The sequence below is a fragment of the Cydia fagiglandana genome, chromosome 24 (assembly GCF_963556715.1).
Source record: "Cydia fagiglandana chromosome 24, ilCydFagi1.1, whole genome shotgun sequence".
Classification (NCBI taxonomy): domain Eukaryota; kingdom Metazoa; phylum Arthropoda; class Insecta; order Lepidoptera; family Tortricidae; genus Cydia; species Cydia fagiglandana.
Window position 1 is genome coordinate 8,329,399 of NC_085955.1, and position 12,299 is coordinate 8,341,697.

General features: G+C 38.5%; 2 protein-coding genes across 3 annotated transcripts; both read left to right on the top strand.

Moving 5' to 3' along the window:
* The first annotated feature begins 4,593 nt into the window (after positions 1-4,593).
* Positions 4,594-8,949, top strand: LOC134676388 (uncharacterized). Of its 2 annotated transcripts, none has more exons than XM_063534769.1 (2): positions 4,594-6,144; positions 8,238-8,949. In XM_063534769.1, exons 1-2 carry the CDS (start codon positions 4,594-4,596, stop codon positions 8,250-8,252), a joined length of 1,566 nt encoding a protein of 521 aa, XP_063390839.1. In that variant the 3' UTR covers positions 8,253-8,949. The 2 variants fall into 2 exon arrangements, with proteins under 2 accessions (XP_063390839.1, XP_063390840.1); XM_063534770.1 differs by having other exon boundaries at positions 4,594-5,619; positions 5,993-8,949.
* A 95-nt stretch (positions 8,950-9,044) lies between these two features.
* On the top strand, positions 9,045-10,815 carry LOC134676405 (zinc finger protein 879-like). Its single transcript, XM_063534792.1, has one exon. It carries the CDS (start codon positions 9,062-9,064, stop codon positions 10,181-10,183), a length of 1,122 nt encoding a protein of 373 aa, XP_063390862.1. The 5' UTR covers positions 9,045-9,061; the 3' UTR covers positions 10,184-10,815.
* The last annotated feature ends 1,484 nt before the right edge of the window (positions 10,816-12,299 follow it).

The following is a 12,299-nucleotide window of genomic DNA, read 5'->3' on the forward strand; positions in this document are numbered from 1 at the left end:
GCCAAAAAATAAGTGCATTCTCGTTGCCGGGGAGGTTTTGGGATTTTACTGAGCAACTTTTACTATGGGACCAACACCGAAATCGTGAAATCTTCAACAACTCACAGAAACAAGCAGAAAAACCTGTAAATATATTTCTTTTTTTTTTTCAAATGTAACTTGGATTTCAGTTGTACCTGTTATCAGGAAAAATATCCAAGACATTTGCCACTTTTTAATTTATTTTTAGCATTATAAGAATATATTTTCATCAATGTCAACCACTCAGTGGTTTTGGTAGCTGTGCTGGCTGTAGCTACCATTCATGACACCTTTAATAAGAACACAGTTAAAAAATATATTATTATAATTTACGAGTTTTATGACACGAATACCAGTAATACCACCGATTGACTTTGAATCGTTTCATTGTGCGCTATCAGCTATGCGGCACATAGTTTACTAATTGTCATCTCAGAAAGTTTTGAGACCACACTAATATTTGTTTTCAAATATCAAACGTGCGATCGTACCTTCGCAAGACTAAGATCATTGTCCAGGGTAAAGGGACCATTTATTGGAACGTAAAAACGTGTTACCATAAGTTTTATTTGAAGAATCAGATGGAAAACCTTATGTGAAATCATGGCGGAATGAAAGACTTTTGGTGAACTTGCTACATGACCAAGAAGTCGTCAATAGAACATTTGACGTTTCGGTCTGGTGAAAGCCGATTCTCATGCGGCACCTGTGGACAAGCGTTCGTTCAGAAGTGTAATTTAGAAAACTATGCCAAGTTAAAACATGATGGCGTGAACTCGCAATGCTATGATATTTGTATACTCCAATGTATTATTGTTCAACTTTCAACACGAGTCCGTGTCAATTTTGTGATGCTTATGTTTCACATCAAATGCCAGTGGAAATATTAAAAGAACAAGTTGCTAAAAGAACCCTAGATTTGTGGCGTAACTTCACGTATATCTATGAAAATTACCTTTTTTTTCAGACTTTCCGCGTCATACACCAGTCGTAAAGATGGGACCTCTCATTACGTCAGCTGAAAACAAACTGCCCATTATCGTATCGAGTATGTCCCTTAAGCAATCGACACCTGTAACCAAAGCACAGAATAAGCCAGGTCAGCGTTTAACAAACTCAGGGGGCGAAGTGATTGAAAATCAGCAAAATTTAGAAATCATTCTAAGTCATTCCAACGCTACACCGACACTTGGCCACCGCGGTATCGGCTATGCCTGCTTCTTCTGCTCTAAACAATTCCCCGACCCGGCCGACCTCAAGAGACACACTCTAGAATTCCACGATGATAACAAGCGAGATCCTGCTTTGCCACCGCTTACACTCGATAAATTAGGCGTTAAAATAGACATCACTAATTTAATGTGTACAATTTGTTTTGAAAGTCACGCCCGACTTTCTGACTTACTGCATCATTTGCGGGTGGACCATGATCAACCCCTTCACGCCAATGCTGAAAAATACTTGTTACCTTTTAGATTCGACACCGACAGTGATCGTCCAATATGTGCAGTATGCGACACAGAATATTCGGGTCTCAGAATTTTACTAGAACACATGAATAAGCATTATAGAAATTACGTTTGCGATATTTGTAACGCAGGTTTCGTTATTAAATCAAGCCTTCGGTCTCACAAAAGAATTCACCAGAACGGTGATTTCCAGTGCGATCAATGCCCTCAAGTCTACAATACTATAGTGAATTTGAGATATCACATTCGTTACGCCCACCAAGGTCAAGACAAGAGGCACAAATGTGCCTACTGCGGCGAAAAATTCGCGGGCTTAATAATGAAAAATAATCATGAAGTTAAAGAGCATGGAGTTGCTCCCAAGTTAGCCAAGTGTAAGGCTTGTAACAAAACTTTCCGAAACAATCAAAGCCTTCGTGTGCATTATAAGGTACACCATTTAATGATAAAGAACTACAAGTGTTCATATTGTGAAATGTCGTTTCCGACCAGCTCAGATTTAAGAGATCACACGGTGAAACACACCGGCGCTCGAGATTTCAAATGCGAGATTTGCCAGAAAGCATACGGTAGAAAGGTCACACTGGTCCAGCATATGAGGAGCCACAACAATGACTGCAGGCACAAGTGCACCCACTGCTCGATGGCGTTTGTCCAAAAATGCGCGTTAAAATCGCACATGCGGTCGATACACGGGATAGAAAAAAAATCGGGATGATTTAATTAGCCAATATTTTGTCTAAACAAATAGTAAGACGCAGTTATGACATACGATAATATCGTTAACGACCGTTACCGTACCAATTGTACCGATAAATTGGATAAAAATATAACATTTATATTTTTTTAGAATTTATAAATTGATTAGTGAATAAATAGTATTTTTCAATGGAATGATTTATTATTATTAGGCCGACATTATCGCACAGCGACGGAGGCCTTATTTCCTAATTAAAGATTTACAAAAAGTTCGATGTCAGTGAGACGAGGAAGATCTTGCGTAATCTAGGTCAGCTTTTACTCAATCCTAATATAAGTCCAATCATGGTATAATAATAATATACTCCGCCTGGTACTCTCTTCCCGTATTTTCTAGGTCACATAACTGACACAAGCCTACGTCATCATGCGACAGCGCTATATGATAATATGCGATAGCGCTATATATATAGCGGCCATGTTATTGTGACGTAGGCCTGTGTCACTCTGGGAAGAGAAGACCATGTTTTATTAGACTATGAGTCCAATAAAAGCCCACGGTCTGCGGCGGCACATATGTGTTTTTTGTCCAAAACTGTACCCTATGCGCAAACACTACAAAAAAAATCTTGAAGAACACAGTAATAACAATATGATAAGGCACGACTGGCATGTCGGGCTCTGCGCTCTCCACCCTCATTGTCAAATTGGACATTAAATTTACTTAAAAATTACACTATCTACGGATTATTCCCACTACTTCTTATTTTATTTGGGAAAATAATTCCCAGTAGTTACTACTAACTCGGTTTGGTGGATGGTACTGCGGGCAAAATACTACAGACTTGGGAGGCCGAGAGGATCCCCAAAAGCCGTAAGAATAGGAAGAAACTACGAGTATCATTTTGTGCAATAGGTAATAGGTGGTGAGGGCACCCAACTCCGGTTGGTAAAGTTGCGGTATAGATATTGGATGAAAAAAATCATCAAGCGATCCTTAAATCCGCTTCGATGACATGCAATTCTTATATCACCTGATAAGTTGATAACAGACGTTCGTTCAGAAGTGTAATTTAGAGAGCCTCGTCATCGTCAAGTTGTAACTTCTATACCGAATGTCATTCTGAAATACCTAGTTTATTTTTATTCTAAAACGGTCGGTTTCCTAATTCCTAACTCATAATAAATCGCCAATTTTACGATGCCTTATATGTCCCTATAACTTCATTTCACATGTTCATTTGTGACCGTTTGTGCTCTTTCCAGACATTCAACATCAAACACCAGCCTTAATGCTAGAACCTCTCGTCACATCGTCTATATCATCCTTCAACACCCGTAACCGTAGAACAGACGATGAACAAAAAGAACTCAAAACCTTTAAACAGAGCGGTACACGCAAAAGAAATGGCTAAACTTGTGCAAAATTTAGAAATTATCTTGCGCCATTCCAACGCTACGCCTATACGCGGTCAAGGAGATATTGGCTATGTGTGCTACTTCTGCTCGTCGGAGTTTCCCGACCCGGGCGATCTCAAGACACACACTCTCGAATCCCACAGAGATATAAAACAGGATCCGTCTCAAAGACCGCCAAAACTTGATCACTATACAGTAAAACTTGATGTCACAAATTTAACATGCTAGTGTTTTAAACTTTTCGATGAATTGACTGATTTAATTCACCACTTGCGAGTTGACCATAATCAACCGATTCATACCGAAGTTGATAACCACTTGTTACCTTTTCGATTCGAAGGCGGTAAGCAATATTGCCCACTGTGCGACACAGAATTCACAGCTTTCAGAAGTGCAATAGAGCATATGAACAAGCATTACAGAAATCACATTTGCGACATTTGTGACGCAGGCTTCGTTACCAGAGCTAGCCTGCGGACACATAAAACTACTCATAGTAACGGAGATTATCAATGCGATCATTGCCTCCACGTCTACAGCACTATTGGGAAGTTGAATAATCATATTCGTTATGCCCATCGCGGCCAAGATCCGAGTAACAAATGTACCTATTGTGATATACTCGTGTATGTCAGCTTTAAGTGCCTATGGTCGCTCTTATCTGTGGGCTGTTTCGCTCTTCTCCAATATGGCGTCTTGATTGTAAGATCGATAAATTAGTGTTCCAATAAAGAATACAGCATTAATTAATTGCGTGTTATTCCAAGTCATCACAGTGGCGACGAGATAGACGAACCAACAAAAAAATCACAGTTTTAATTAATAACAAAGTGTAAGAAGTGATAAAGTTGAAAAAGCAAAATAGACGCAGTCGATCTGCTTTTGTTTTTGCATAATGGCGGCCGCTTGACAAAAATGCAAAATCTTCACAACGTGTGCCACAATAATATTTGTTTAAAAAGCGACGAACTTGACCTTGAATTAGATGACGGACGCCGAAATCAGTGACTCTACGGACGTACGGACAACAGGATGGATTTACAAACTGTCAAAAATTGAATTGCAAGAATACTTGAATAAGCTTAAAATCACATTCGATGAACAGCAAACCGTCGACGAATTGCGACAAATATTGGTAAAATATTGCAAAAAGAAACAAAATATAAACGCGAGCCAACCCAAAATGTCACACGCACACATAACCCATTTAAATCTTCAACCATTTGATGGCACTAAATGGGAATGTTTTGAACAACAATTAGAATGCTATATTGCATTGAATGACGTGCCACAGGAGAAAAAAGTGCCCCTGTTGTTAACAAAAATAACACCTCAGGTTTTCGAAATTTTGACGTCTCTGTGTAACACAAAAAAACCTTCAAGTCTCTCTTATGTTGAGCTTACTACAATTTTGAAAAACAAATACGTACCAAAAAAGTCTATTGTTTTGGAACGTGCGACGTTCCGAAGTCGGAATCAGCTTCCAAATGAAAAAATAGAGGATTATGTTACAGAACTACGGAAGTTAGCTAGCAAATGTCAATTCAAGGACTCCGAGGATCAATTAAAAGAAAAGTTCATCGACGGTGTGCATTCCAAACTCATTAAATTTGAATTACTAAAAGCGGATACAAGTCAGACATTAGAAGATTACATTACTTTGGCTAGAACGGTAGAAGCGGCATTAAAAGAAACAGGGCAGAAGGCAGAAGTGGAAGCTAATGTTTACTATCAGCAAACTAACAGAAACAAATCATTTCAAGGTAGACCAACAAGAGGGAAGCCAAGCATGAATAAAGCTACGAGGTGTTTCTGCTGCGGTGGTCACAATCATTTGCGTTCAGAGTGTACGCTGCGCCAAAAATATTGTTCGGAATGTGGTCAACAAGGACACATTTTTAAGGTCTGTCCCAAGAAGAAGAGTTTCAAAATTAACTGTATAGAGAAAGAGGAAACCGAGGATATCTCAGAAAACCAAAAAATGGATGAGTACCAAATGTACTATGTAAATGTAAGTAAAGTGCCTCCTCATATGTTAAGTCTTAATGTTGAGGGTTGTATGGTAGAATTTCAGCTGGATACAGGGTCTGAGGTTACCGTTATTCCATTAAAACAAAAACAAATGTTATTACCTGATAAGGACATTAAAAAATGTAATGTTTTATTTAAAAATTTTGATCAAAAGATATCACAACCATTAGGAATAATAGATAACTTGACAGTCACATTGAATAATGTAACTAAACAATTAAACAGTTTTGTAACTGAGAACACACCATGTATTATAGGGAGAGACTGGCTACAGGAGTTAGGATTATGGCCGCCCCAATTTGTAATGTCAAATGAAGCAAATGTAGTAAATAAAAATGTTAATAATGTTTCAGAAGCCAGAGCTGCAATAAAGGAAAGGTTCGCAGAAGTATTTAGTGAAGGATGGGGAAATTTTAAAGGTGAAACCATCAGCCTTAAATTAAAAAAGGATGCCAAACCAAAAAGCCTGCCGGTACGCCGAGTTCCATTTGCACTTCAAGACAAGGTAAAAGCTGAAATTTCTAGACTTTTACAAAATGGTAGAATTGAACCCGTGGAGACCAGTGAGTGGGGTACACCTGTGGTTCCAATTTTAAAGGGAGATGGTTCGGTAAGGTTATGTGGAGACTACAAATTAACCGTCAACCCACATTTAGAGGTGGATCACTTTCCATTGCCTCATATAGAAGAGATATTTAATTCCCTTAATAATGGAAAATACTTCTGCGAGCTGGACCTGAAAGAGGCGTATCATCAGGCACCATTAGACGAAGCCTCAAAAGATTGTACAGTTATTGTTACAGAAGTGGGCACATTCAGGTATAATTATCTTCCTTATGGTGTGAGCACAGGACCAGGGTCATTTCAGCGGCTCATGAGTAAAAAATTATCAGATATTCCAAATACTGCTGTATTTATAGATAATATTTATATTAGTGGTAAAGATATCCAGGATACAGTAGACACTTTATCTAAGGTTTTAGAGAGGTTACAACAAAGTGAATTTAAGTTAAAAATACAAAAATGTAAATTCTTTGAAAAAAGCATTGACGTGTTTGGCTTTACGATCGACAGCAATGGTATACGGGTAAATAAAGAGAATATAGAACCATTACTGCAGGCCACACCACCCACAAATGTAACAATGTTAAGGTCATTTTTAGGCAAAGTTAACTATTATTCTCGTTTCTTAAAAGATATGGCCAGCATATTGACACCATTATATGAATGTACCAAAGAAAATAAATTCAAGTGGACGCACCAATGTGATAATGCTTTTGTTATGATAAAAAATAAGCTGGCTAACATGGATAATCTAACTCATTACGATCCTAATTTACCTTTAATTTTAAGTTGTGACGCATCAGAGACAGGCTTGGCTGCAGTAATTTCAAATAGAGACAGAAACGGAGTCGTAAAACCAATTGCTTATGCAAGTAAAAAACTGAATGAGACAGAGATTAAATATTCTACTATAGACAAGGAAGCTATGGCAGTAGTGTTTGGTGTGACAAAATTCTATAATTATACATATGGTAGGAGTTTTGAGTTAGAAACTGATAGTGCAGCTTTAGTACGCATTTTTGGCCCAACTAAAGCCATTCCTAAAATGGCGGCAAAAAGGTTGCAACATTATGCAATTTTTTTGTCAGCATTCAACTACAAAATTCGACACATTAAAACTGATAAAAATCCAGCAGATTTTTTATCACGGACCCCTATGCTAATTAATAAAAATCAAGATACTATGCATCCTATTTGTACCGATGCAGAGATAAGTAATATTTATTACATTCAAAATTGTGAAATTAATAACTTGGACTGGAAATCTATACAGGAGGCAACCAGAAAAGATGTAACATTAGCCAAAGTCATAAGATATACCATGGACGGATGGCCTGACTTAATGATGGACAAAGAATTGTCAACCTACGGTAATAAGAAAACTGAAATAAGTTTTGACAGAGGTTGCCTTTTCTGGGGTTATAGAATCATCATACCGGAGTCATTAAGACAGGCAATCTTAATTGAACTACATAAAAGTCATTTCGGTACTGTACGTATGAAGCAGCTGGCACGCTCTTACTTCTGGTGGCCAGGCATAGATGCAGAAATAGAGAAAATCACAAATGATTGTCTTACTTGCCTTTCAGTTCGGAATAATCCCACTAAGGGGCACCAGAAGTCGTGGCCAGTGGCTCCATCTGTATGGTACCGCATTCATGCGGATTATTGTGGACCATTTTACAATAAAATGTACTTAGTGGTGGTTGACAGTTATAGTAAGTGGCCAGAAATTATAGAAATGAGCTCGATAACCTCATCTCGTACGATCGAAGTTTTCAATAGTCTTTTTGCACGTCATGGCTACCCTGTCCACTTGGTAACTGACAACGGGCCGTCCTTTACATCGGCTGAATTTAAAGATTTCTGTAAGCTGAAAGACATTAAACATACCTTTACTCCTCCATACCACCCTGCGACCAATGGAGCAGCAGAAAGATTGGTGGATATATTTAAAAAACATGTCTTAAAAATTAAAGAAAGCAGAGGAAATACAATCCAATCTGCAATTAACTTATTCCTTTTCGATTACAGAGTAACACCACATAGTACAACAGGAGTGACGCCTGCTTCGCTCATGTACAATAGAGATCTCCGGTCCCGGTTCGCTCTGCTACGACCGCCGCCGGTTACAGAAAGAGCTCAACATATGTTAGAAAAGCAGAGGGAACTGGCATCGGGGAGTAGAAACATAGAATTTGTGGTGGGAGAAAAGGTAATGGTTAGGGATTATAGGAAAAACAGACAACCTTGGATACAAGGAGTTATAGTGGAGGAATCGATTCCTAACACGACGTATATCATAGACGTGGAGGGGTGTAAATGGAAGCGACATGTTAATCAAATGTTAAATTGTAGCCTTAGTTTATTAGAATAAGATACTCGCAGGCCATCCTAGGATGTGCACGTATGTGTGATGCCAAGAGTAAACGTAGCAATAAGAATGTTATGTGAAAAGTTAACTACAACTATATAAAATAGGTTTTTATAGTTAGCGAAAGAAGTTGTAAACTTAAGTACAGTCATTTTAAGTTTATATTGTTTTAGGAATAAGTCTAGCGTAAGGTAAAATGTAACATTCCAGAGAACTGTTTAAAACTGGTGGGGGAGAGTGTGATATACTCGTGTATGTCAGCTTTAAGTGCCTATGGTCGCTCTTATCTGTGGGCTGTTTCGCTCTTCTCCAATATGGCGTCTTGATTGTAAGATCGATAAATTAGTGTTCCAATAAAGAATACAGCATTAATTAATTGCGTGTTATTCCAAGTCATCACACCTATTGCGAAAATGTTTTCTCGAGTTCTCAACTTAAGAATTATCATATATTAACAGCTCATGGTATTTCTCCCAAAGTAGCTATGCGTTCGAAAACTAACTCAAAACCAAAAAGAGTGGTATATGGCCAATATAGACCAGAAGTGGCTAAACATAAGCACAATTTAGAAATCGTCTTGCGTCAATCAAATGCGACGCCAATACGCGGCCACAGCGACATGGGCTATGTGTGCTACTTCTGCCCGATGGAGTTCCCGGACCCGGACGATCTCAAGAGACATACTTTAGATTCACACAGAGATTTAAAACAGGATTCTTCGCAAAAACCCCTAAAACACGATCACTTTTCGGTAAAAATAGACATAACCAACTTAACATGTAAAGTTTGTTTCGCAAGCTACGACCAACTTACTGGCTTGATGCAGCACTTGCGGGTGGACCATGATCAACCCATTCACACCGATGTCAAAGATTACTTTTTACCTTTTCGATTCGATAGCGATCCTTTAAAATGTGCATTGTGCGAATCAGAATTCACAGCTTTCAAAGTGTTACTAGAGCATATGAACAAACATTACAGAAACCACATTTGCGACATTTGTGACGCAGGGTTCGTCACCCGAGCTAGCTTGCAGGCACACAAAAAAACTCATAACAGTGGAGATTACCAATGCGGATACTGTCACCAAGTCTACAACACTATGATGAATTTGAGATATCATATTCGGTACGCGCACCGAGGCCAAGATAAAAGGAACAAATGTGCCTATTGTGGCGAAAAATTTTCGAGTTTTAAAATGAAGAACAATCATTTAGTAAAAGAGCATGGCGTGGCCCCCACAATAGCCAAGTGCAAGTTGTGTAATAAAACCTTCGGAAACTACAAGAACTTACAAATACATCATATGTCTTACCATTTGATGAATCAGAACTATAAATGTACAGTTTGTAACATGGATTTTTCAAAAAGCGAAGGATTATCAAGGCATATGGTGAAACACACCGGTGCTCGTAATTTCAAATGTGAGATTTGCCAGAAAGCGTACGGAAGGAAGTCTACGTTGAGGCAGCATTTGAGGATACATATCAATGATCGCAGGTACAAATGCGACCATTGCACGATAGCTTTTGTTCAAAAATGCAGCTTAAAATCGCATTTGTACTCGCAACACGGAATCGAAATGGAAAAAGTAACCGTAAAGTAGACGTAACAGTAAATAGTTCTTAAATGTTTATTATTTAATCATCTATTACTGTGTCAAAAATTAAACAACTAAGTTGGAAAAGTGTACTATAAGTTGTTCAATACACAAAATTATATATTGTTTTGTAGATTGACTTTTTATTATCACCAAACTTTTATCTTATTTTGGCATACAAACTCGACATGGTAAATAACAAATAACAATTGGTGTAAAGGCATGCGAACTTTAGGCTCTAAGTTGTTCTATTGGAAGAGATGGTTGGATTGTACAATGTAGGTATCTGGTTGAAGAAGACTCAGTGCCATGCTTGCATATGGTGGCAGTCAACGTCATAAGTTATTATAAATTGAGCTCATTGAGATTCATGCCAATAATGTATGACATTCATGCTGTTATCATTTAACACTACAATACCCGTTGGTCCAGAAGTGTAGGTGCTGAAGAAAGCCACTGCCGGATGAAATATACTGTCAACGCCTAGTTTTAAGAAACAACCAATTTATATTTATAATAAAAAAGCCTCATTTCCCTTGCCAATTTGATAAGCCTAGCACGTCATACTCTGGCAGCCACGGAGACTGGGTGTATATCTTAATAACGTGGTTATTACACATACATCTGTGACCTTTGCCTCTCTTTTCAGACGTTCCACATCCGACATCAATCTTAGAGGTGGAACTTCTCGCCCCGTCGTCAGATGAAAAACCAATACCTTTTGACATATCAACGTCCCCTCTCAATCAACCTATGTTACCCGTAACAGCAGAACCGCAAACAACAAAAAGGTCTTTGAAAGTAGACTCAAAACTAACACGAAGTATACTTGGGGCAGAAATGGCTAAACATGAGCACAATTTAGAAATCGTCTTACGCCACTCTAATGCGACGCCTATACGTGGCCACAGCGACGTGGGCTATATGTGCTTCTTTTGTCGGATGGAGTTTCCCAACCCGGACGATCTCAAAGCACATACTCTAGACTCTCACAGAGATTTAATGTATGAAGATCAACGACCGCCAAAATACGATCACTATTCGGTAAAACTCGACGTCACGAATTTAACGTGCCAGTGTTTTACACGTTTCGATCACCTGACTGATTTAATACACCACTTGCAAGTCGACCATGACCAACACATTCACGCCGAGGTTAAAAATTACTTCTTGCCTTTTCGATTCGATAGCGGCAAGCTAAAATGTGCGTCATGCGAAACAGAATTTGAAGCCTTCAGAAATGCAGTAGAGCATATGAATATCCATTACAGAAATCACATTTGTGACGTCTGTGACGCAGGCTTTGTCACTAGAGCTAGTCTGCAAGCACACAAAAGAATTCATGTCAATGGAGAATATCAGTGCACGACATGCCACCAAGTATACAATACCAAGGTCAAGTTACACAATCACGTTCGTTACACCCACCAAGGTCAAGATAAGAGGAACAAATGTTCATATTGCGGGGAAAAATTCTCGTGTTTAACAGCGAAGAACAGTCACCTTGTTAAAGAGCATGGAGTTGCTCCCAAGGTAGCCAAGTGCTCGGACTGTGATAAAACCTTCAGCAACGACAAGATCCTACGCATGCATTATAAGTCTTACCATTTAAAGATTAAGAACTTTAAATGTTCAGTTTGTACTATGGAGTTTTCAAACAGTGGCGGATTGAAAAGGCATATGGTAAAACACACCGGTGCTCGTGATTACAAATGCGAAGTTTGTCAGAAAGCGTTCGGAAGGGAGTCTACGATGAGGCAGCATATGAGGATACACATCAACGACCGAAGGCACAAGTGCGAGCACTGCGAAATGGCATTCATCCAAAAATGCAGCTTAAAATCGCATTTATACTCGAAACACGGAATCGAAATGGAAAAAGTCACCGAGGCAGTTAATAATACTTCTTGAATACTTAGTCCAGTCTGTTACCGTGTCATAAACAGTACACCTATGTTGTAAGGATATGGTACTCTAGAGTTGTTTAATACAAAATATTATATATTATTTTATACGATTGACATTTTATTATCGTCCTAAGGTAAACCTTAACTTATTTTGCCATACAAATTAGGCATGGTAAATAACAAATAACAATTGATGAAGGGCATGCGCACTTTAG